At 38.2% G+C, this 27,195-nt stretch overlaps 1 protein-coding gene across 1 annotated transcript in view; it reads left to right on the top strand.

The window, feature by feature from the left end:
- The window catches only part of IL1RAPL2 (interleukin 1 receptor accessory protein like 2), a 1,135,143-nt gene that overhangs the window by 639,006 nt on the left and 468,942 nt on the right, over positions 1–27,195 (top strand). The window contains exons 4-5 of the mRNA XM_081792354.1: positions 5,858–6,044; positions 23,368–23,521. Coding sequence (XP_081648480.1) covers positions 5,858–6,044; positions 23,368–23,521 — 341 coding nt within the window. The remainder of the gene's footprint in view (positions 1–5,857; positions 6,045–23,367; positions 23,522–27,195) is intronic.

Raw genomic sequence — 27,195 nt, 5'->3', positions numbered from 1 at the left:
TTTGCCAGTGAATCCATCTGGACTTGGTGTTTTATTTTTTGGAATGTTATTAATTATTGATTCAATTTCTTTAATAGCTGTAGGCCTATTCACATTTCTGTAGGTCTGTTTCTTCTTGTGTGAGTTTTGGCAGATTGTGCCTTTCAAGAAATTGATCCATTTCATCTAGGCTATCATATTTGTGGGCATAGAGTTGTTTGTAGTATTCCTTTATTATTCTTTAAATATCTATAAGAACTGTAGTGATATCCTGTCTTTCCGTTCTGATATTAGTAATTTCTGTCCTCTGTTTTTCCCTTCTTGTTCTTTTAAAGCATTAACATTGCATGCTTGCAGTTATATGTGCTTATTTTTGTACTTATCTGAAGGTCTTTCCGACAAGGTCAAAGATATTTTTCATAAAATTTTCTACTTTTGTAATAATTTTCAAGGAATGTAAGTCATCAAAGGGCCTAAGATTTTATTTGTTTATTAATTTACTTCATTTCCCTGAATTTGATAGTAATATCAGTTCATAGTTCTTATGTTTCTAGTGGGACAATATCATCTAAGGGTGGTAGATTGATGAAATGATAGTTTTGTGTAGCAGTCAATTAACATTTCAAAAATTTCAGAAAACAAAGTTTTAGTTTACTGGTCATTAGATGGTTCTGGAATTTGCAAAGAAAGTAACTTGAAAGGAGGATAAAACAATTGAGGGAACCATTTAGAAAAGTTTCAAGTATATCCTGAGGTATTTTGTCTGGGCTTCTGCTTTTAGACATGAAAAAATTCCCTAATTTATTTAGTTTTTTTTTAATAGGTTAGCTCTAGTGATATAAAAAGTTTACATAAACTCAAATTCAGAAATAAAACTTAAGATTTTATAGTATAAGCATATTATATAAATGGGAGTTAGAAAGAGGCATCTGGGTTTTTTATGTATGATCTTACTATTCCTGTCAGGGAACCCAAGATTGATCAACATTTGCCCTTAGAAATACTTCTGGGGAAAAAAAGTATAAGTTATGACCTATATAGTAGCTAATATTAAATCTTTGGAATGGGAAGTGGGGTTTCTTCATCAATTTACAAATTCTGTACTGTGCATATTGACATTATTCTTTAAATGTTACCTTTACACATTTACATTTCTTTCTATGAGCTCCCCCAAATTTGTGTGGGTAACCACAAGTTAGTTTGGCTGTTAACCCATATTAGCATCAAGTTAGCCAGGGGCTAACAGTCAAAACCTGGGTTCTAATCCACTAACCATCTATATGGGCTTAACTGAATTATTTGTCTTCTCTGTGTCTACATTTTAGTCCTCTAAAAAGTGTAGATGATACCTACCCTGAACATTTTCCTGTATTATTGGCAGAATTAAGTAAGATAAGAGATGAAGAAGCACTTGAATGTTTAGAAATGCATTCAATTGTAAGGCCCTTCTGTAATATCACAGCAAAGCCACTTCTCTCATATTGATCCTGAATGTTCTCCTTATCCTCAGGATGTGAAGGGAGGTCAGAAAAAAAGTACAGTCTCTATTGTTGCACACTCGTCAGTCTGCCTCCTCAAACTTGCACAGCTCTAATTGTACCTAATGAAAGAAAAGTAACATTTTTAGGTCTCAGTTGCAGGAAATATTTTAAATAGAACTTGCCTGGGGCATCTTTCTAAATAAAATCTAAATAATGCAAGATTATTAGTGGGAACTGTGCCAGAGCTAGATTACACAACCAAAATCAACCTGAGTCTCAGTCTGTCAGACAGCCTTGATCATACTGACCCCAGGTCATTAATGGAGACAGTAGGACTCCCACCTGGCCTTGTCTTCGAGTTCCAGAGACCTTGGTCATCGCTAAGGACTTTATACTAGGGCTTGTTTGTGGGTTAACAAGCAATTTTCCAGCAGCCTTCCACATGCTAGAGACCAGAACAAGCAGAACAGACCAGAATTCATGCAGAACCCAGGCCTCAGGTTGTTTGTGGGTTAGAGTTAGAGAAAATGGAAACATTTTCTCCTTCAACCACCAGCAATCCCCAGTTTGTGTTCCCTGCCCTCATCCCTATCCCAAGTTAATGAAGGTGCTTTTAGCTTGACCTACATAATTTATAATTTGGAGGGATTGGGGAGGAAACACTTAAGAATATCTCTTGTCTTTTGTCCCTAGAAAACTTACCTAGAGGTCTAGGCTTTGTTATACAAGGCATTTGTCTAAGAAACTCTTAGAAGGCTTAGTGAAACTATTGCTAACAATATGACCTCCAAGGTTCTAGCCTTTGCCAAATGGCTACTGCCCATATTAACTGAAAGTTTCTCCCTGCCTTAGCTGTTTTCTTTTGATTCACTTCTTTTTGTGTCTAGGTCAGTGTGTCTTTTTGATCCTTTCAGAACTTCATGACTCTCTGGTACTAGGCCTATTGCCCAACTGACCTCTTTTAGACATTTTCCTATCAGGTAGCACCCCTAACCCAGTGGCATACCTTAATCCATTGCTGCCAGTGTACTGTTTTTATTATATTGGTGATTGATCATAATTACTATCACACATAAATTATAATTATTATTTATTAACAATATATAACAACTAATCCTATCAGTAATGACAATTCTAACTATAATGTATAGAATATCTACTATGTGCCAGATACTCTATTATGTGTTTTATATGCATTATTTTATTTAACACTTAGACTGGAGAGGCCAGGTGTTGTAATCATTCCAATTGAAAATGGTAACATATTTTTGCTCATGGTGTTATAATGAGAGGAACTCCTTTCTCCAAACTCCAATGGAATCACCATAAAGGACTTCTTATCCTCATTTTTCAGCTGATGAAAGTGAGTCTGAGAGATGTTACATTACTTGCCCAAGGGCACAGAGCTAGTTGAACACAGTGGATCTTAGCTCAAAGCTGGTGCTTTGTTAAGAAACCACTCTGTCGGTCTCTTACTCAGACTACTCTGTTTTTCCCCAGGGCTAAATAAATTTGAGATAGTAAGCTTCTTTCATGGGACTGGACGTTCTATTTGCTTTTATTTTTGAGACTGCTGGTCAACAGCCCTCTTTCCCTGAGGTACAGCATAATAGTGGGAGGATATTTAACAAGTAATTCTCTTTCACCTGTAGGGATGAACACCATGGAGCAGAGATGATCAAAGTCTGTAACATTAAGAACTGTTCAGAATTCTTTGTAAACCTAGAAGAGGTGATTCTTCTGTGTTCGATACTTTTACTTATTTATTTCTTTTTAATATAATTTAATGTCAAATTGGCTTCCATACAACTCCCAGTGCTCACCCCAACAAGTGCCCTCCTCAGTGCTCATCACCAACCCACCCCTCCCTCCCACCCCCATCAGCCCTCAGTTCGTTCTCTGTATTTAAGAGTCTCATCGTTTGCCTCCTTCCCTCTCTGTTTGTAACTTTTCTTTTCCCCTTCCATTCCCCCGTGGTCTTGGGTTATTACTTGATTGATACTTAAAAAAAAACTGTGAACATTTGTCTTTCCTCCATTTCCCGTACCTGCCCTAGTCCTCCTTGTCTCCCAGGTGTAACTAGTATATTCCTTTCTTTGCTAATATGGTGATACACAAGACTTGGCTAAACCTTACCCTTGTGGTACAAGAATACCTGCAAATTTATGCCAAATCATATTTAAACAAGGAATGTGACATTTGATCAGCCATATACCTGAATCTGAATGAGGAAGAGAGGTTAGTACCATATGGGGTTGATGGAGAAATAGAGCAGAGAGGACATGTCTCTTGAATCAACATACTTTTTGGTGCTATGTCTTCTAACCAACTAACATTCACTGAACATTATTAATTTAGATCTCAGGGATAGAGTGATGAACAAAAGCAACTAATTTCTTGCTTACATTTAACAAATAAACAGATGATAGAAGATCAGAGAGAAGAACAAGTATAAAAGTCCATGGCTCAAATAGGCTTAGTATATTTAAGGAACAGAGGAAATGCCATTGTGACTGCACCCTAAAGTAAAGAACAGTGTTGGGGTGCCTGGGTGGCTCAGTTGGTTAAGCATCTGACTCTTGATTTTGGCTCAGGTTTGAGGATGAGTCCTGCATTGACTCTGGACTGACAGTGTGGAGCCTGCTTGGGATTCCCTCTCTCCCTCTCTCTTTGCCCCTTCCCTGCTTTCTCTCGGAAGAAAGAAAGAAAGAAAGAAAGAAAGAAAGAAAGAAAGAAGAAAGAAAGAAGAAAGAAAGAAAGAAAGAAAGAAAGAAAGAAAGAAAGAAAGAAAGATTTAAATAAAAAAAAATTAAAGGAAAGTGTTATGACAGGCCAGATCATGTAGGGCCTTAAAGGAAGCATAGAGACATGGAAATGCTTAGCATCAAAATACTGAAGGTGGAATCAAGAAGAGCCAAATTGCACCAACCTTACCTTCTTGCCTAAGACTGTTTTTGTGTTTTGTTTTATTTTTGTTTTATTCTGGTGGTTTTAGGTTCATGGCTTGTAAAGAGTCTGTGAAACATCTAACAAGAGAATTAAATGGTCACCTTTGATCCCTAGTGGGCATATCTTTGGGTTCTAGGAATCTGTACTAAGGGAGAAAAGCAATACCTCACAATCTACATTGTGTAATGGGGTTGCATCTGAACATTAGAATGGGATTGCTTTGAAAGTATCCTACTCAGATGACACAGGCATGGACATAGTCAGAAGTACTTGCCAGTAATTAACTTCACTAGAAATTCAAGTAGCAGTCATTTTGATTAACTCACTTTGTAAACCCAATGGGCAGCAACCATCTGCACTCCTGTGTTTTATATAATATCTGGCACATTGTGAAATTTCAATGAGTAAGTAATATGAATATTAATAATTATTTTAGGCCAACTTAAATTATTGGCTGGCATGCTTATCCCATTTGTCAGGATTATTGTCACTTGGTTGTAAAACCAGTTTTGAGGTGCCCTTGGCACTTGGTATTTTTAACAGCTGGTATCCCTTGATGTTTAGAATAGACACAATCCTGGTATTTCCTACCAAGAGATTTCCAGTTGACCTTCTTCTAAGTCTTACCAGGTGTCTCTGATCTCTTTCTCATACTTTCCAGTTTTCTTTTATCTACTGCATCCCAGATACAGCAGAGTAAGGAAAAGTCAAGGGGCATACATCGAGAAATGAAGGCAGAATTGAATTCCATAAATACTTTTATATAATGAGTTAGCCAATTAATGCCCAATTTCTAAAGTGGCCTTATGGTAAAATTTACTGTTGAAATTCCTTTATAATATTAATGTTGGTGGATAAAATTAATTCAGATGAACCACATTCTACTAGGATTTGTTCTCTGTTGGAACCAAGAATTTGACCCCTGACATATCTCAGTAAACAATTTAAAAAGATATATAAGTTAACAGGTATCTTCTGTATGTTGATCTGCTTTTGGGTATGTACCTTGCAAAATCAGATGTTGGCTTTGAAACCAATGACAAAATGAAACAACCCTTGAAATACCCGTGAAGGGACTGATCATAGGGGCAGGGCAGAAATTACTATAGCTCTAGTTACAGACTTTCTCATATTTTTTCACTATCAGATTTTCAATGTAGCAATATTTACCACTGGAAAAGAATCCTGTGCTGTCTTATAGTTTAGAAAATGGGTACAGCTATTCTATGTAGTTATGTAGCTACCTCATGGTCAGAGATGTCCTCATTAACATTTTGCTTTATAGCTTCTTGTCAGTTGAACTAGAAAACTGTTTTGTGTTGTTTTGATGTTGTTTCTGATTTCTAGGCAAGGTCCCATACATAAAAGTAAATATTCTTTTAATATGTAGAGTACAAACACGGTTTTAAACACCCAGTAAAGCCATTCTGCTATTTCTGTTCCTACAGAAACTCGACATATTGCATGAAGGTGTCAATGTCCTTGACTGTTGCAGAGAATGAATCAGGCCTGTGCTACAATAGCAGGATACGGTATTTAGAGAAATCTGAAGTCACTAAAAGAAAAGAGATCTCCTGCCCAGACATGGATGACTTTAAAAAGTCTGATCAAGAGCCTGATGTTGTGTGGTACAAGGTAACTCACCATGGTGTCAATTATTTTTTTTAACTTAGCTTGAGGATAGAAAAATGGAGAGATTTTATTTCTAGTTTTTGGTATTAGATATTTCATTGAGAAAAATGAACAGATCCACAGATAAATAATTCAGAGGTATGACTTCTATATAGTCCTGGTTTTAATACATTTCCATCAGCAGGTGTTATAAATAGTCCCATCTTCTCCAACTGCTAAAAATAAGCAAAATCTCTCTCCACCCAAACTCATGAGAGCAAATGGGGAGAAGAGTAAAGATTTAAGTAACACATGAAAGAAAGTATTTGAGGAACATAGAAATATTATTTACTGTTAGGAGTAAAGGCCCATTATTACAAGTACTAGACTTAGAAAGAATAACAACTGTTACTATGATCTACATTGTGAGAGCCACTACTGTCAATGCAGAGGAGAGAAATGGGCCTAGTGCAGGATGTGTGAACACTGGAAATAATGTGTTTATCTGGAAATAAGCCACACTCAAAGGGTGCACAGAAATAAGTTGAGTGAAGGAACTGTTTACAGAGGTGAGGTTGGGTTAAGAAAACCAACAAAAGGGAGGAAGCTGTAAATTGCCACTGGAACCTGGAATGAGTAGAGTGGTCCTGACAAAAGCTGTGGCCTTAAAAGAACATATGAACTGTGGCAAATAAAGAGGGATTAGGCAGGATAAGTACCCTAACCCCTTGTAACTCCTGTCTTCCGGTTTCCTCCTAGAACCCATGGAAACTTAAACAGAAGTCAGAGTGCAAAACTAGGAGATAGAATCAATAGTCTTAAGATTCCCTAGGCATAGAGTAGGTCACACAAGGTCAGAGACAGGATCTAGGGGAGAAAGCAGAGAAATAACCACATAACCTTCTAGCTATGACATTCTGGCTGCTCCCTGAGACCCTGTGGTCCTATAAGAGAACTGTGTATCCTCGGCCAACTCTGAGTCATGATAGTTGATACATGGTACAGTTTTATATGTTATGGCCAGAGGTGACCAAGGGGGTTTTCTGCACAGGTGTTGTGTACATTGTGGGAATTAAACACATAAAAGTTGGAACAGGTTGTGTCTATAGAATATGACAGACTCTTAGTTTCCAGGGGAGCCTAAACCCTAACTCCTACAGCTGTCATGTGTTTTTACATTTGGAAGTCTCTCCATCTTCACCCCTGTACAGACTCACCAGTAGACACCAAAAGCATGTCCTGAACTGGGACCCCAAGTCTCTATGTGAATTGTCCTTCCTTTTTTTCCTAATGAAGATAATATTCTGACAGATAAAAAGGAACCTGATGATAATTATGCATAAATATAGATTATCCATAATTTATTGGGACCCTCCATGCCAGTATTAGCCTTCTTAGCATTTATTAAGTACTTACTATATGCCATTCACTATGCTAAGCTTGGTCTCTGTATTATCTCAATTTGAGTCTCAATGCAACTCTGTGTGGGAGTTCTATTATCTTTGTTTAACTGAAAAAAACTGAGTCTCAAAGGCATGTAGAAACTTGTCCAAAGTTACTCAACTAACAAAGCCTTGTTCTGTATTTAAGGCAGTGTTATTCCAGAGTCCATTTTCTTAATCACTACCCTTTCGTGCAGTTATCCTGGAGCTAAACCCAGCCCTGATCACAGGTATTTCTCTAAGATGTAACACTGATGCAGAGAAGCCTGTGAAAAGATAGAGTAAGAAAGATTTATTTTAATTTTATAATTGAAAAAAGAAAATTGACCAGCTCCAGAGTTAGCAGCTAGGAGTAAAATCCAGGTTGTCAGCCTGAAATATTTATTCTACTATCTCTTCTTATTATTTTTCCAGTAAATTCTTTCTTCTTTCTTTTCATTTCTAGACATCACTATCATCATCATATACCAAAGCAATTTATTCCTTGGGAAGTGCTAAGTATCATTTTTTTTTTCTTACAAATGGACCAACAATGGTGAAGCAAATGACATTTCTAGCTCTGCTTGGATAATAATGTTTAGGATTTCTATAACATTTTAAAATTGATGAATAATAGTCATAATGATAAATAACATTTATTGAGTACTCACCATATGCCAGACTCTGTTTTAAGTGCTTTAGATAGATTAAGTCAATCTCTAGAATTACTGTATTATGTAGGTATTATTATCATCCCCATTTTCCAGAAGAAGTGACTAGAGAGTCAGATAAGTGACTTAACAAAAGTCACACAGCAGTTTATGACTTGCATTTTGGCTACTAGGCCCATTCTCTTAGCCACTATACTATACTATTGGATCAGAATAAAAAACTAAACCCCAAAGTTAAAGACTCCCTGAAGCTCTACAACGTGTTGTTAACTCCATTTCTCACAGTTTCAAATATATCCTTGAAAAACGTGTATTGATTTATAGGGAAAATGTTTCCTTCTTCAGTCATTAGTTTAATAATCTTCCCTGATTGTTTACAGTCTCTCTATGCCCTACGAGGCTGAGCATTAAGTTATTTTTCTCTGACTACAGCAATGTAAAGACACTTGTCCAGAGTTCATTCTGGTGCACATCCAAATTTAGAAATGTATAGTGTAATAGGGTGCCTGGGTGGCTTACTCGGTTAAGTGTTCGACTTCAGCTCAGGTAATCTCATAGCTTGTGATTTTGAGCCCCACACTGGGCTCTGTGCTGACAGCTCAGAGCCTGGAACCTGCTTCAGATTCTGTGTCTTCCTCTCTCTCTGCCCCTCCCCTGCTTGTGCTCTGTCTCTCTTTGTTTCTCAGAAAAAAAATAAAAATAAAAACATTAAAAATTAAAAAAAAAGAAATGTACAGTATATTATCTCTAGTTTTTTTTTTCATTTTGTAAGATTTTTAAAAATAAAGTTTATTTATTTTGAGAGAGACAGAGAGCATGAGTTGGGGAGGTCAAAAAGAGACGGAGAGTGGGAGAATCCCAAGCAGGTTCTACACTGCCAGTGCAGAGCCCAATGCAGGGCTCAAACCCACAAAACCTTGAGATCACGAACTGAGCCAAAACCAAGAATTGGACACGTAATGGACCGAGCCATCCAGGTGCTCCTATCTCTAGTATTTTAACAGTAAAAAGTATGTGTGTTGCATGATAAGTTTCCACATCATCTTTTTAGATATATATAATCTTTAAATCTGTTTCTTTTTTTCCCATTTCTGCTTTTTTCTTGCTCTCTACTTTGTATCACTTTCACATACTGTTATGCTTTTTCTAGCCTGTCTGAAAAATGCTATGAAAGTCCTTTGAAGACTGTCCTTCTGTACCTGTATGTAATCACAGCTGGATAGGAAGGTAAAGGTGGATTAGGTGGTACTGGGGCATGTTCATAAAGATGACTTAGTAAGCCTATCCTAGTTGTCCTTGGAATGTTAACAGATATGTGTAAGGGGGCTATCTCTCGCTATCTGAACTCTATCAGTTAGCAAAGGGAAGTTAAGAGAGGGTCTATACTTTAAGCACTTCATCCTAATGCTATCTGAGTGGGGCTTAGAGAGTAAACAGAATATACAATAATGTTAGTATTTTTAGAAACATTTTTGAAAAGAGAAAGAAAGATTCTTTTCATTATTAAACTAAGAAGAACAACACTAGAACAATCTCAGTATTCACTGAGAACACTATTGTCATAAGAGTGTAGACTCCCTTTACCTATTTCATTTTTTAATATGAAATTTATTGTCAAATTGGTTTCCATAAAACACCCAGTGCTCATTCCAACAGGTGCCCTCCTCAATGCCCATCACCAACTTTCCCCTCCCTCCCACCCCCATCAACCCTCAGTTTATTCTCAGTTTTTGAGGGTCTCTTATGGTTTGCCTCCTTCCCTCTCTGTAACTATTTTTCCCCTTCCCCTCCCCCATGGTCTTCTGTTAATTTTCTCAGGATCCACATAAGAGTGAAAACATATGGTATCTGTCTTTCTCTGTATGACTTATTTCACTTAGCGTAACACTCTCCAGTACCATCCACATTTCTACAAAAGGCCATATTTCATTCTTTCTCATTGCCAAGTACTATTCCATTGTGTATATAAACCACAATTTCTTTCTCCATTCATCAGTTGATGGACATTTAGGCTCTTTCCATAATTTGGCTATTGTTGAAAGTGCTTCTATAAACATTGGGGTACAAGTGCCCCTATGCATCAGCACTCCTGTATCCCTCGGGTAAATTCTTAGCAGTGCTATTGCTGGATCATAGGGTAGATCTATTTTTAAATTTTTGAGGAACCTCCCCACTGTTTTCCAGAGTGGCTGTACCTGTTTGCATTCCCACCAACAGTGCAAGAGGGTTCCCATTTCTCCACGTCCTCTCCAGCATCTATAGGCTCCTGATTTGTTCACTTTAGCCACTCTGACTGGTGTCAGGTGATATTTCAGTGTGGTTTTGATTTGTATTTCCCTGATGAGTAGGGACGTTGAGCATCTTTTCATGTGCCTGTTGGCCATCTGGATGTCTTCTTTAGTGAAGTGTCTATTCATGTCTTCTGCACATTTCTTCACTGGATTATTTGTTTCTTGGGTGTGGAGTTTGGTGAGTTCTTTATAGATTTTGGATACTAGCCCTTTGTCCAATAAGTCATTTGCAAATATCTTTTCCCATTCCATTGGTTGCCTTTTAATTTTGTTGATTGTTTCCTTTGCTGTGCAGGAGCTTTTTATCTTCATGAGGTCCCAATACTTCATTTTTGCTTTTAATTCCCTTGCCTTAGGAGATGTGTCAAGTAAGAAATTGCCACAGCTAAGGTCAGAGAGGCTTTTTTCTGTTTTCTCCTCTAAGGTTTTGATGGTTTCCTGTCTCACATTCGGGTCCTTTAACCATTTTGAGTTTATTTTTGTGAATGGTGTAAGAAAGTGGTCTAGTTTCATTCTTCTGCATGTTGCTGTCCAATTCTCCCAGCACCATTTGTTAAGGAGACACTCTTTTTTCCATTGGATATTCTTTCCTGCTTTGTCAAAGATTAGCTGGCCATACTTTTGTGGGTCTAATTCTGGGTTCTCTATTCTATTCCATTGGTCTACATGTCTGTTTTTGGTCTACACCATGCTGTCTTGATGATCAGCTTTGTAGTAGATGCTAAAGTCTGGGATAGTGATGCCTCCCACTTTGGTCTTCTTCAAAATTACTTTGGCCATTCAGGGTCTTTTGTGGTTCCATACAAATTTTAGGATTGCTTGTTCTAGCTTCGAGAAGAATGCTGATACAATTTTGATTGGGATTGCATTGAATGTGTAGATTGCTTTGGGAAGTATTGACATTTTAACAATATTTATTCTTCCAATCCATGAGCACGGAATGTTTTTCCATTTCTTTGTATCTTCTTCAATTTCCTTCATAAGCTTTCTATAGTTTTCAGCATAGAGATCTTTTACATCTTTGGTTAGGTTTATTCCGAGGTATTTTATGCTTCTTGGTGCAATTGTGAATGGGATCAGTTTCGTTATTTGTCTTTCTGTTGCTTCATTGCCAGTGCATAAGAATGCAACTGATTTCTGTACATTGATTTTGTATCCTGCAACTTTGCTAAATTCATGTATCAGTTCTAGCAGACTTCTGGTGTAGTCTATCGGATTTTCCATGTATAGTATCATGTCATCTGCAAAAAGTGAAAGCTTAACTTCATCTTTGCCAATCTTGATGCCTTTGATTTCCTTTTGTTGTCTGATTGCTGATTGCTGATGCTAGGACTTCCAACACTATGTTAAACAACAGCAGTGAGAGTGGACATCCCTGTCGTGTTCCTGATCTCAGGGAGAAAGCTCTCAGTTTTTCCCCATTGAGGGTGATATTAGCTGTGGGCTTTTCATAAATGACTTCTATGATGTTTAACTATGTTCCTTCTATCCTGACCTTCTCGAGGGTTTTTATTAAGAAAGGATGCTGAATTTTGTCAAATGCTTTTTCTGCATCGATTGACAGGATCATATGGTTCTTTTCTTTTCTTTTATTAATGTGATGTATCACATTGATTGATTTGCAAATATTGAACCAGCCCTGCAGCCCAGGAATGAATCTGACTTGATCATTGTGGATAATTCTTTTTATATGCTGTTGAATTCATTTTGCTAGTATCTTACTGAAATTTTTGCATCCATATTCATCAGGGATATTTGCCTGTAGTTCTATTTTTTGGCTGGGTCTCTGTCTGGTTTGAGAATCAAAGAAATGCTGGCTTCATAGAATGGATCTGGAATTTTTCCTTCCCTTTCTATTTTTTGGAACAGCTTGATAAGGATAGATATTATCTCTGCTTTAAATGTCTGGTAGAACTCCCCTGGGAAGCCATCTGGTCCTCGACTCTTATTTGTTGGGAGATTTTTGATAACTGATTCAATTTTTTGCTGGTTATGTGTCTGTTCAAATTTTCTATTTCTTCGTGCTTGAGTTTTGCAAGTATGTGGGTGCTTAGGAATTTGTCCATTTCTTCCAGGTTGTCCAATTTGTTGGCATATAATTTTTCATAGTATTCCCTGATAATTGTTTGTATCTCTGAGGGATTGGTTGTAATCATTCCATTTTCATTCATGATTTTATCTATTTGGGTCCTCTCCCTTTTCTTTTTGAGAAGCCTGACTAGAGGTGTATCATTTTGTTTATTTTTCAAAAAACTAATTCTTGGTTTCATTGATCTGCTCTACAGTTTTTTAGATTCTATATTGTTTATTTCTGCTCTGATCTTTATTATTTCTCTTCTTCTGCTAGGTGTGGGATGTCTTTGCTGTTCTGCTTCTATTTCCTTTAGGTGTGCTGTTCGATTTTGTATTTGGGATTTTTCTTGTTTCTTGAGATAGGCCTGGATTGCAATTCATTTTCCTCTCAGGACTGCCTTGGCTGCATCCCAAAGCATTTGTATTGTTGTATTTTCATTTCCATTTATTTCCATATATTTTTAAATTTCTTCTCTAATTGCCTGGTTGACCCATTCATTCTTTAGTAGGGTGTTTAGTAGAGAGTATGGCCGCCTCCATTTTATTTTGCACGTCATTTATAGCATTTTTTAGTTCCTCATGACTATTTCTTAGTCCCTTGATCTCTGTAGCAATAGATTCTCTGCTATCCTCTATGCTTTTTTCAAACTCAGTGATTAATTTTATGATTACTATTCTAAATTCTTGTTCCATTATATTGCTTAAATCGTTTTTGATCAATTCGTTAGCTGTCGCTACTTCCTGGAGTTTCTTTTGAGGAGAATTCTTCCATTTAGTCATTTTGGCTAGTCCCTGTGGTAGCTCCAAACTGCAGGGCACTTCCCCTGTGCTGTCAGGAGAAACTTGTGTTGGTGAGTGGGGCAGCAGTCACACCTGATGTCTGCCCCCAGCCCACTGCTGGAGACACAGTCAGACTGGCATGTACATTATCTTCCCCTCTCCCAAGAGCAGGACTCACTGTGGAGTGGTGTGGCCCCTGTCTGGGCTACTTGCATACTGCCAGGCTTGTGGTGCTGCTTTGATGGGAACTGGCCAAGGGTGTATCAGATGGGGTGGATCTGCAAGGTGCACAGAGGTGGGAGGGGCAGGCTTAGCTAGCTTTGCCCTTGGTGGTCCCTTGCGGGAGGGGCCCTCCACACCGGGAGGGAGACAGGCCCGTTGGAGGGATGGATCCACAGAAGCACAGTGTTGGGCGTTTGCGTGATGCAAGCAAGTTTGGCGATGGGAACTGGTTCCCTTTGGAATTTCGGCTGGGGGATGGGAGAGGCAAATGGCACTTGCCAGCACCTTTGTTCCCCCACCGAGCTGAGCTCTGTCTTCTGGGGCTCAGCAACCCTCCCTCCCAGCATCCTCTTGCCTTCCCTGCTCTCCAAGAGCAGAACAGTTGACCTTTAACATTCCAGATATTAAGTCCCACTCGCTGTCAGAACTCACAGAGTCTGGCCACTCCGCTTTTGCAAGCCATACTTCAGGGGCTCTCCCTTGCCCGGTGGGCTGCCCCTCCACTGCCCGGCTCCCTCCTGCCAGTCCATGTAGCACACACCGCCTCTCTGCCCTTCCTAGCCTCTTCCGTGGGCCTCTTGTCTACGCTTGGCTATGGAGAGTCTGTTCTGCTTTTCTTCTGGTGGTTTTCTGGGTTATTTAGGCCAATGTGGTTAGAATCTAAATGATCAGCAGGACAAGGTGAGCCCAGCATTCTCCTATACCGCCATCTTCCAATACACTAACACTCAGATATTCTTTTTTTTTTTTTTTAATTCTTCTTTCGTTTTGCTCATCAGTTTGGGAAGTTATTATTGACATACCTTCAAACTCACTGATTTTTTTTTTCCTTTCACCATGCCCAGTTTATTAAAATGCCTACCAAATGCATTCTTTATGTCTGTTATAGTGTTTTTATCTCTAGTAGACACTTTTCCAAAGAAGACATCCAGATGGCCAACAGACATGACAAGATGCTCAATATCACTCATCAGCAGGGAAATATAAATGAAAACCACACTGAGATACCACCTCATACCAGAGTAGCTAAAATTAACAACTCAGGAGACAATAGATGCTGGCAAGGATATGAAGAAATGGGAACCCTCTTGCAATGTTGGTGGGAATGCAAACTGGTGCAGCTGCTTTGGAAAACAGTGTGGAGTTTCCTGAAAAAAAAAAAAAAAAACTAAAAACTAAAAATAGTACTTTCCTATGACCCAGCAATAGCAATACTAGGAATTTATCCAAAGGATACAGCAGTGCTGATTCATAGCGGCACATGTACCCCAATATTTATAACAGCGATTTCAACAATAGTCAAATTATGGAAAGAGCCTAAACATCCATCAAGTGATGAATGGATAAAGAAGATGTGGTTTGTATACACAGTAGAACACTACTTCGCAATGAGAAAAAAATGAAATCCTATCATTTGTAGCAACTTGGATGGAACTGAAGGGTATTTTGTTAAGTGAAATAATTCAGTCAGAGAAAGACAGATATAATATGTTTTCACTCATATCTGGATCTTGAAAAACTTAATAGAATATGGGGTAAGGGAAGGGGAGAAGACATAGTTACAATCAGAGAGGGAGGGAGGCAAACCATATGAGACTCTTAAGTACAGAGAACAAACTTAGGGTTGATGGGGAGGGAGGGGGGAAATGGGTGATGGGCATTGAGGAGGGCACTTGTTGGGATGAGCACTGGGTGCTGTATGTAAGTGATGAACCATGAGAATCTACCCCCAAAACCAAGAGCACACCATATACACTGTATGTTACCCAACTTGACAATAAATTGTAGTAAAAAAAACACTATAAAAAAGCCTATCAAAGGCATTCTTTATGTCTGTTATAGTGTTTTTGTTTCTAGTATTTCTCTTTTTATTATTTTTAAAGAGTTTACATCTCTCTTCTGTTCTTACATGTTGTCCACTATTACCATTAGGACCATTAACATATTAATCATACTTATTTTAAATTCTCAGACAGGTAATTCCAAATTTTCTCCTATACCTCAGTCTGGTTCTTTTTTTTTTTTTTTAATGTTTATTTATTTTTGACAGAGACAGAATGCAAGTGGGTTAGGGGCAGAGAGAGAGGGAGACACAGAATCTGAAACAGGCTCCAGGCTCTGAGCTGTCAGCACAGAGCCCGACGCGGGGCTCGAACTCACGAGCTGTGAGATCATGACCTGAGCCGAAGTCGGACACTACCTCAGTCTGGTTCTAATGCTTGTTCTTTCTTTTCAAATCGTGCCATTTTTGTTGTCATTGTCGTTGTTGTTGCTGTTTTTGTCTTTTAGTACACCATGTAAATTTCTGTTGAAAGCCAAGCATTATGTACTTGGTAAAAGGAACTGAATTAACAGGCCTTTAATATGAGGTTTTTACATTTATCTAGCTAAGAGTTAGGCTGTATTGACTCCTTGCTCTAGTTGTAGGTACTAGAGGCTAAAATTCCCTCTGGTGTCCTTGTTTTTCATTCCCCTATTATCTTTGGGTTTTCCTAGAGACTTCATCTTAAGTAAGGACTGAATTGTGCAGTTATTTTAGCTGTAATATCCTTAATGTTATACAGGAACCCTGTTGATATGATAGTAAGGTGTAGGGTAAGGGAAAACATTCTGTAATCTTATGGTTAGATTTCCATGTTTTAGTGAACTCTCGCCCTGGGCTGTGGCCATCACAAGTGCTTCTCAGCTTCTCTCCATTAGATGAGACAGGAATGATAGAGGGAGCTGGAGCTAGCTATTTTCCTTCAAAAGCTAAAGGGGGCTGACACTGGGTATTTCCCTTTTCCCATATTCTTTGAGGGCAGGCCAGGGTCAAGGAGAACAGAGCTCTTTGGGTATATTTCAAAATGGTTACCTTTTCCTTCCTATATCAAAAGCATAAGGGGATTTTTTTCTCTGGTTTCCATGCTAATAACCTGGTGGGGCTCCTGGAGGCAAACCTTTTAAAAGTGGCCCACAAGACTGGGCCACCAAGGGTTTTTTTTTTTGTATCAAGCCAGTTCACAGTCTTCAGAAACTAGTCAATTACCCTTTAACTGTTCCTACTAGTTTCTGGCTCCTGTGTCTGCTTCAGTTCCCAGTAAGCTGTGATTCTTTGTACTCACCTGTCTCTCCAGTTTCTAGGACAGTGATTTTCACTGTCACCTCAATTGTCTGATGGATATAAGAAGGGTAGTTGACTTCCAGTTTGTTCAGCTTTTTTTCTTGTTGTGTGGATGGTAGTCAAACTTTCCAAGCCTTTGCATGTTGAATCAGAAACTGGAAGTCAACCCCTGAATCGGAATTATAACTTTGAATTGTCTTTTGAATTGTGTCCAGATCTCCATAGAAATGTGAATCACATTAACTCCTGACAGTCATTAACATGTCATAATAGGAGTGTATGTAATCTGAAGGCAGAGTTATGAGGGTAGTAATAATAGAATAATAGTTAATGTTTATAGTTTTTTTATCATGTTATGCTCTATAATACAGAGCATTTATATGCATCACCTCATTTATTCTTCATAATCACCCATATTGGTAAATATTATTATCACCACTTTTTAAAAGTTTATTTATTTATTTTGAGAGAGAGAAAAAAAAAAGAGTGAACAGGAGAGGGGCAGAGAGGGAATCCCAAGCAGGCTCTGTGCTATAAGCGCAGAGCCCTATGAGGGGCTTGAACTCACAAACCATGAGATTATGACCTGAGCTGAAATCAAGAGTTGGATGCTTAAATGACTAGGCACCCCTTATCACCACTTTTTTAATAGGTGAAAAAATTAAGGCTAAGATCAATTAAGTAACATGCTCAAGATAATACAACTTGGGATTCCAAACCAAGTATTTGAGTCTAGACCTTATACTCTAATCACTGTGGGGTACTGCCTTCTACATTAAGAATATGAAGAGAGAGGGGCGCCTGGGTGGCGCAGTCGGTTAAGCGTCCGACTTCAGCCAGGTCACGATCTCGCGGTCCGTGAGTTCGAGCCCCGCGTCGGGCTCTGGGCTGATGGCCCAGAGCCTGGAGCCTGTTTCCGATTCTGTGTCTCCCTCTCTCTGCCCCTCCCCCGTTCATGCTCTGTCTGTCTCTCTCTGTCCCAAAAATAAATAAAAAACGTTGAAAAAAAAAAATTAAAAAAAAAAAAAAAAGAATATGAAGAGAGAAAGTTGGAGAAATAGAGCTAGGAAGGGGAAAGACTTTCTGAAGTTTGTTATCCTATGAATTTGGAGTAGAGGTAGGACTGAAAGGGCAAAGTTGATACCTAATTCACAATTGTGCTCCTATGTCTTCCATCTTTAATTTGAAGAAAGATCACATTCCCTATAGATTTTTAGGCAGCTGACTAGATGCTGTATGAAATAGTCCAGTCTCCAGGGGAAAGGGGAGAAATTGGGTCTGAGGGGATGACTATTAGGTGCCCTTGAGGACAGAGGTTATATGATTAGTCTGTGGTTGCACAACTACTTTGTGTCTGAACTTTAGAATCAGAATAAATATTTAAATTAATCTTCCTAGTGTTCTTGCCATGAGAAATGAGTTCTGTGCTCTGAATATAATTGAAATGTCCATGGCCAACAAATCAAACTGATTCAAAAATACCTGTGGGTATGATGATGATATCTCAGAAATGTACTGTGAATATATTGGTGAATATTTCAGTGTGGAATTTTTTTTTAATTTTATTTTTTTAATTTACATCCAATTTAATTAGCATATAGTGAAACAATGATTTCAGGAGTAACTTCCTTAATGCCCCTTACCCATTTAGCCCATCCCCCTCCCACAACCCATCTAGTAACCCTCTGTTCTCCATATTTAAGAGTCTTATCTGGGGCGCCTGGGTGGCTCAGTCGGTTGAGCGTCTGACTTCAGCTCAGGTCATGATCTCACCGCCCATGAGTTTGAGCCCCGCGTCTGGCTCTTGCTGACAGCTCGGAGCCTGGAGCCTGCTTGGGATTCTGTGTCTACCTCTCTCTCTCTACCCTCCTCCACTCATGCTCTGTCTCTCTCTCAAAAATAAATAAACATTAAAAAAAAGTCTTATGTTTTGTTCCCCTCCCTGCTTTTATATTCTTTTTGCTTCCCATCCCTTGTGTTCATTTGTTCTGTGTCTTAAAGCCCTCATATGAGTGAAATCATACGATATTTATCTTTCTCTGACTAATTTCGCTTAGCCTATTACCCTGTAGTTCCATCCACGTAGTTGCAAATGGCAAGATTTCATTGGTTTTGATTGCTGAGTAATACTCCATTTTATATATATATATATATATATATATATATATATATATATATACACCACATCTTCTTTCCATTCATCCATTAATGGACATTTCAGCTCTTTCCATACTTTGGCTGTTGTTGATAGTGCTGCTATAAACATTGGGGTGCATGTGCCCCTTCAAAACAGCATACCTGTATCCCTTGGATAAATACCTAGTAGTGCAATTGCTGGGTCGTAGGGTACTTGTATTTTTAATTTTTTGAGAAACCTCCATACCTTTTTCCAGAGTGGCTGCACCAGTTTGCATTCTCACCAGCAGTACAAAAGAAATCCTCTTTCTCCACATCCTCGCCAACATCTGTTGTTACCTGAGTTGTTAAAGTTAGCAATTCTGACAGGTGTGTGGTGGTATCTCATTGTGGTTTTGACTTGAATTTCCCTGATGATGAGTGATGAGAACAAATAACTAAAATTTGTATGGAACCAGAAAAGACCCCAAATAGCCAAAGCAATCTTGAAAAAGAAAACCAAATCAGGAGGCATCACAATCCCAGACTTCAAGCTGTACTACAAAGCTATAATCATCAAGACAGTATGATACTGGCACAAAAACAGATGCTCAGATCAATGGAATAGAATAGAAAACCCAGAAATGGACCCACAAACGTATGGCCAACTAATCTTTGACAAAGCAGGAAAGAATACCCAGTGGAATAAAGACAGTCCCTTCAGCAAATGGTGCTGGGAAAACTGGACAGTGACATGCAGAAGAATGAACCTGGACCACTTTCTTACACCATACACAATAATAAACCCAAAATGGATTAAAGACCTAAATGTGAGAAAGGAAGCCATCAAAATCCTTGAGGACAAAGCAGGCAAAACCCTCTTTGATCTTGACCACAGCAACTTCTTACTCAACAAGTCTCCAGAGGCAAGGGAAACAAAAGCAAAAATGAACTATTGGGACCTCATCAAAATAAAATGCTTCTGTACAGCAAAGGAAACAATCAGCAAAACTAAAAGACAACCGATGGAATGGGAGAAGATATTTGCAAACGACATATCAGATAAAGGGTTAGTATCCAAAATCTATAAAGAACTTATCAAACTCAACACCCAAAAAACAAATAATCCAGTGAAGAAATGGGCAAAAGACATGAATAGACACTTTTTCAAAGAAGACATCCAGATGGCCAACCAACACAGGGTGGAAATTCTAAGATCCAGATGTGGCTGGCAACAAGTTACTTCAAGAAGCTTGGTCAACAGATGTTTCTGGTGAACATCCTGGGCTCCCAACCTAGAAGATGCTGGCAAGTGGCATCTGCCACTCAGGAAGGGTGGGAGGGAGGGAAGGAAGCTGGGATGTAAGGGCTGACATTATTTTGACTGAACAAGGAGGTCCTACAACAGACTGCTCTATGAGGGATCAGCCAGGCCAAAAACTGGAGCTATTTGTTGAACTTGGGTACTTCTAGTAAGTCTAGCCCTCAGCAAAACCTTTGACTCGATGAAGTTTATTTTAACAGTCTCAGGGGCATTAACTAATAGAGGAATTACACACTGAGAACAGTATTAGAGGTCTGCTCATATTTGAGGCTTTGGTGGTTTTTCCTTGCCTCAGGTAAACAACCATCTTGAGACTTGACTTAAATGCTTCAAATTTCTTTGCTTAAGAGACTGTCAAAATTAAGCAGGTATGGAACAATGAGGTATGGCAATGGTACCTGTTCACTAGGAAAGAGGTCATGGGAAGATTGGGCACAGGAGAGAAACAATGACAGTAGTAAGCCTAGCAGCCAGCAGTTTGAGGGAGAAATACTGCAACTAATGGAGTAAAAAGCATAAAAGACTTATGACGTTTGATGTAGGTACCCAGATATCTGCAGGATAGCCAATGAGGTAACTTTATAAAGGATGGGTTTGTGGGGGCAATGGTCTTCTATAAGCCTCTTCTGAACAAAATATAGTTTCTGTACCCACCTTCTGGGATTAATGTTGGAGTGGCCTCTTAGGAGCTATACATTTTCAGTGGGTTAAAGTATTGTGTTCCTGGAGATAGTTAACCAATTGTTGAGGATTTGTTTTCATCTGATTAGTAAGTTAGCACCAGTTTTCACCAAGGAGACCTGGAGGTTTGGAGGAGACATAATCCAGGATTGTGAAAGTTTAGGGATGGAATGTATTCTCTGTGCTGAATTACCATCATATAGTGCTGCCCAGCAAGAGTATAATGAATAAACTCTGCAAGCTTCTGGGCTCTGGCTTCTCACATGGTATTATATTATCCTCATATGCAGAGTAAGAAACTGATACCTGAAGAAGTTAAACAAATTTGCCCAAGACCACAGAACTTGGGTGAAACCCAGATGTTGACCTAGAGCTGTTTTGCTCTGACAGCAGTTTGCCTTTTCATCTATACTACATTGGTTCCAGAAGGGTGGAGATTACCTGATGATAATATTTTCCTATGCCACAGTTTAAAAGAAAAACTCAAAAAGCTATATTGGGTACAAGTAATATTTTATAAGGCTAGATGGTAACTTGGAAAGCACTTGGGGCTATCTCGATCTAGCCCAAAGAACGTGTAGAGATTTCAGGCTGTTCTTCATTGGGCTTATTTTCTAACTTCTAGACACTCTTTACATTGTACTTCCTGGGGGAAAAATGAAAGCAGTGTGCACAGAAATTGAAAATGGTTAGAGCCAATTGCATATGGACTTTCCCTAAAAATGACATTAGAAAACGTCATTTGTCTTTGAATACAAGTGTGTGGACTCATTTGTCCACCCCCACCACTGCTATGTGAAAGTGAAGCAGCTCAGTTTTCATTTTCCTTTCCTCTCAAAATGCCCAAAGGGACCATATTTTTGTTTAATAACCTTCAGAATGATTCTTTAGAAATCTGAGGCTATCAGAGTTCGAAACAATGCGAAAATAATTGTGGATTATTATTGTATGATGATAGTGGCAGCTGGACTATTTTTTTTTCTTTCTGCTCAGACTATCTTCTTCATTTTCCCAGAAACCTTATATCCCCAGGTTTAACTCAGAAGCAAATCTCATATAGGTGATAAACCTCACCAGACATGGTGTGTAATATAATTTCAGACAGACCTTTAACTGTTCTTTGGAAAGACCCTAGGGAGTGAAACAGCCTTATATCTAGATGCCCTAGATAGTATTACTTTTATTTACTCTCTGACAATGTGTGTGGGTAGTTGTATTGGACATAAAGCAAGCATATCTCTTAAATATTATACCTGTGAACTTAAGTGCCAGTTTTTGTGTTTTATTGTCAAAATTCCTGCTATCATAAAAAAATTGTTACAGTAAGAAACTAATAAATGTGTGCTCCTTCTCTCAAAGCATTTTACACACACACACACACACACACATACACATGCATCCATGCAGAGCTGGAGATTGAGAGTCTGCACTGATTCTACCTTCACGTGAATGTTTAGGATGTATGTATGGAGGGCAGGAATGGGGGTGAGGTGGAGGCAGGGTAGAAGAGATGTTGTATATACCATGGTGGGAAAAGTGGAAAGTTCTTTTAACAATTATTTACATAATTTGCCTCACAATCATTTCTTCATTGCCGTAGCTGACAGATTCAGAAATTAGATGATAAAATATTTTTGCCTTGGTTACTTAGCATAGCTGAATAATCACGGCTATCCCTTAGACCTTTTGATGTTTGTGCAGCTTTTGGCCACTACTTTCGTTGAACATTTGAGATAGGTAGTAGACAAACTGGAAAAATATCTACAAAGTAGTCTGAGAAATTTCCCAAAAGGCAAAGCCACTTGGCTGAATATTCTTACCTACTCAGTTCATGTTATGTTTTTGTCACTCTCTGGAAAAGTTTTAAACACTTCTTTCTAGAGAAGTCCAATCCCAGTAGCAAGACTCCTTCACATTCTCATTAGGAGTATAGAAAAATTGTCTTCCAAACCCAAATCTTATTCTCTGGTCATATAGCACTGAATTGAGAAAGTAAGTGGAAAATTTCTCCATTACTAGGACAAAATGTATGCTAATTTTACCTAGCTGTATTTCTAGAGTACTGCTAATTTTCTTGAACCCTTCCCCTATCCCATCCACCTAATGGATCTCTTGACTATGGGGAGAGAGACTCTGGAATATTAGCATTTGTTTTTAACTATAAGAAGTAATTAATAAAACCATTTTAGACTACATTACCAGTATAAAAGCCTGTTATGAATGTTTAACAATGCCTAAGACTCCCTTGTATTATACTATGTTGCTAAATGAACACTGTTCTCTTTGGACACTTAGGAAATGTCTCTGTCAAATAGGAAAAAAAAATACCAGGGCTTTATAGTGATATTTACCTACTTTTAAGGTTCTGCTATACGTCTTTTGTATTGGGGAAGCTTGTATGTTTTTCTATTTTGGCAGAATATCTCTAAAGAATTTCTACACTTGGGATCAGGCCTTCAAAGTAGCTCTTAGGCTGATAGTTGTGACATTTAAACTGGACACATTAAGAGACATTCATATTTTTTTTCTGGTCATTGACTTAACTCTAGTTATATATTTTGAAAACTAAGGAGAAGAGCAGAAACAAGTCAAAGTACTAACTTGCCAGTACTGGGACTTGATGAGAATTTTAATTTTTTGCTTACTTGCAAATATTTTCTCTGCAGGAATGCAAGCCAAAAATGTGGAGAAGCATAATAATACAGAAAGGAAATGCTCTTCTAATCCAAGAAGTTCAAGAAGAAGATGGAGGAAATTACACTTGTGAACTTAAGTATGAAGGAAAACTTGTGAGACGAACAACTGAATTGAAAGTTACAGGTAAGAATTGCTTCTACCAAACTGTAGCAAATGAACTTTTAAGTATAATTTGGTATGGGAAGAAAGAGTTTCCAAAACAAAGAGTGAACTTGAGGCAAATTTACAACTGGATGCAAATCAAATAGTTGGAAAGCTCTCTATTAGTAAATTGTACTGGGAAAGAATACATGGAATCTGGACAATTGATTTAGGGAACATGGGCCCAGTTGCTGCATATCTGTTATCTGCCTTTATGAAAGGTTATTAGCTCTTCAAGATATCATTAGCTGTTACTAAGCATCTCAGAAAAATATAGTGGAACCACTTTAGAATGTTGACTTAACCCATATTTGGAATCTCCTTGTAGGTAATGCCTGCCTCAGAATGATATTATGTTGGCCTTTTGGAATGACGTCTTCTTGGACTGCATCCAAAATATCATATACAAAATTACTCATAAATGACTGATGTTGTTGTATGGTTCTACTTATTCTTAAATGGAGCAACTCCAAACAAATAGTGTGTGTGTGTGTGTGTGTGTGTGTGTGTGTGTATTTTAAATCTGAAGTACAAGTAAAGTATAAGCTAGTAATTCTACTCATACTAAAAGAGAGAAACTCAGGATATTCTTATGTGGTGGAGAATGTTAGAAAGTAATTTTTAGAGACACATGACAGAACTTAATACCATAAAAGTTATCCCTCATGATGTTTGTGATGGACCTTAAGAAACTTCATTACAGAAGTCTACCTGCTATTTTTCCTGAACAAACCTTGCCTAATTTTCCTCTTTTTATATATGTTTTAGATTTATGTGGTGTGTGTGTGTGTGTTTGTGTGTGTGTTTAAGTGTTCACACACACATTTGTATTGAGGATAAAATCTCAACCATAGTAAAATTTGACATAATCCGGACAATTGTAACATTGATTACATTAATTCACTTATGACTGATGCATACACAGGGCTTCCACTGACCACTTGCACATGTGTCCCCAGCTCTACCTTTTAAACAGCTTTTACTACTATAGTTAATGCCAAAATAATCCACATAATTGGCCATAAATGGAGAATGAAAGTCACTGAACTCTTTCTCTTGGTAAAAACTCTGTACAATGTGCCTAAACCTACAGGTTGTGACTACTAACCATTATGCTACAGTGAAAAGTCATCATGTAGGGAGGTAAGTGGTCCTACCCTGTCTCACTTCAAAATCCCCCTTTGTTGTGCTGCCCAAATCTAAATAAATGCTTTTATTTATAGATCATTGCTTTTACTAAGAGATAATCTTTACCTGTAGAAATGTATTTTGAGGGGCACCTGGGTTAGTCAGTCAGTTAAGCATCTGACTTTGGCTAAGGTCATGATCTCATGGTTTGTGGGTTTCAACCCCACATCAGGCTCTGTGCTGACAGCTCAGAGCCTGGAGCCTGCTTTGACTTCTGTATCTCCTTCTCTCTCTGCCCTTCCCCCACTCACACTCTGTCTCTGTCTCTCTCGCTTCCTCTCAAAAATAAATAAATATTTAAAAATTTTAAAAAAGAAATGTATTTTGAAAACTTATTTTACACAGCAATTTTGTATCAATTGAAAGTAACCTTTTATCAATAAAACACTGTTGTTTGGCTATTAAAAAGCACTTGTGACTGATGCACTTGGGCATTACCTGTTGAACTATCTAATGTTGACATCAACTAGTTGGTTGATTATACTCTCACTAATGTTAGGAATACAGATTTCCTTCTATATTATTTTTGTTTATGATTTAACTGACCTTTTTGGGGTAATGTTAAAATCAGTCTACAAAGTAGTGACACTTGGCGAGTAGGTTTATTGCTGTAACTCATATGTTATTAAGTTTTTGATCCCTAGGAGTCAGCAGTTTGTTTTGTATTTTTCAAAATTCTGAATGTTAACACAAGGAATACAAAATATTTTATTAGAAACTAATATTGACATTTTAACAATATTTATTCTTCTAATCCATGAGCGTGGAATGTTTTTCCATTTCTTTGTATCTTCTTCAATTTCCTTCATAAGCTATCTATAGTTTTCAGCATACATATCTTTTACATCTTTGGTTAGGTTTATTCCTAGGTATTTTATGGTTCTTGGTGCAGTTGTGAATGGGATCAGTTTCTTCATTTGTCTTTCTGTTGCTTCATTATTAGGGAGGGAACCAAACCATAAGAAACTCTTAAAAACTGAGAATAAACTGAGGGTTGATGGGGGGTTGGGAGGGAGGGGAAAGTGGGTGATGGACATTGAGGAGGGCACCTGTTGGGATGAGCACTGGGTGTTGTTATATGGAAACCAATTTGATAATAAATTTCATATTTAACAATAAATAAACAGAAAAAAAGAAACTAACATACATATGGGGTGCCTGGGTGGCTCAGTTGGTTGAGCATCCGACTTCGGCTTAGGTCATGAACTCATGGCTTGTGAGTTCCAGCCCTGCGTCCGGCTCTGTGCTGACAGCTCAGAGCCTGAAGCCTCTTCAGATTCTGTGTCTCCCTCTGTCTCTGTTCTTCCCCTTCTCGCACTCTCTGTCCCTCCCTCAAAAATAATAAATAAACATTAAAAAAAATTAAAGCTTAAGAAAAAGGAAACTAACATGTATGTTTTAGTTCATGCTCTATCCTAATACATGACAGTTCTACTTAGTCTGAATTTGTAGAGTAACTTCTGTGGAGGTTTGAATTATTCTTTTGATTAGAAATGTACATCCTTTCCTCTAGGAGCTTTCAAAATAACTACCATATTGGGCCAATTCCAGGTAGCAAAGATATGCTTTTGGTTGATTTCTGATTTCCTCAATGTGAACTAGACTTCCTGTCTCATCCAAGCAGAAGAGTCAATCAGGCAGTTTTACATCATTAGTAAGTGAGCTGGCTATGCTCAGATCCTTGCAACATCATCACTTTGACCAGTCACACATTCCTTATCAGGGGTTTGCAAAGCACTTCCATTGGGAGTTATTTACTAAAATTTGCAGCCTTATAGCATTTAACTTGGATTTTAAGTTGGGCCAGAATAAAGTTAACGATAAACCTTTTATGCTCCCATCTAATGGGTTATGGTGACAACACATTTGCTTTTTTAGTTTCTTTTTTTGATTCTGGAAAAGGAGAGCTAGGCTCTTCTTTTGTGTATTTTGCAAAGCATTTATTCACTTGACCTGAACTTTTAGTATAATTGAACTATGGATTTAAAATTTCACCTCAATTCTACCTCCCAGAGGTTTTCAAACTTTAATGTGCATCAAAATTATGTGGAATAACCCAGATAGGATGAAGATGAGGCTCCTTAAATACTGGTTTCATCTCTCTCCTCCAGATTCTAATTCACAACATCTCTAAAATTGGAAACTTGCCTTGTTGTCCAGGTAATTCTGTTGCATGCCTTCCAAGGATTATGCTTTGAGAAACACTAGCTGAGAGAATAATGCTAAAGAAGTCAGTCACAGGTTTGCTTTTCTTGTGAGCATGTTAGTGCTCTCTCTCTCTCTCTCTCTCACACACACACACACACACACACACACACCAAACTCATTTTCATAGGCCCCAAATTGTTTTACCTAAGTTCCTAAGAGCTGTCATGAATATATAAGTCCTTCACCTGCACCCCAGTGTTTATCGCAGTACTATCAACAATAGCCAAAGTATGGAAAGAGCCCAAATGTCCACTGACGGA

This window comes from Panthera onca, chromosome X (genome assembly GCF_046562875.1).
Source record: "Panthera onca isolate mPanOnc1 chromosome X, mPanOnc1 haplotype 2, whole genome shotgun sequence".
NCBI classification, from domain to species: Eukaryota; Metazoa; Chordata; class Mammalia; order Carnivora; family Felidae; genus Panthera; species Panthera onca.
This window is presented reverse-complemented; position numbering and strand designations above follow the sequence as displayed.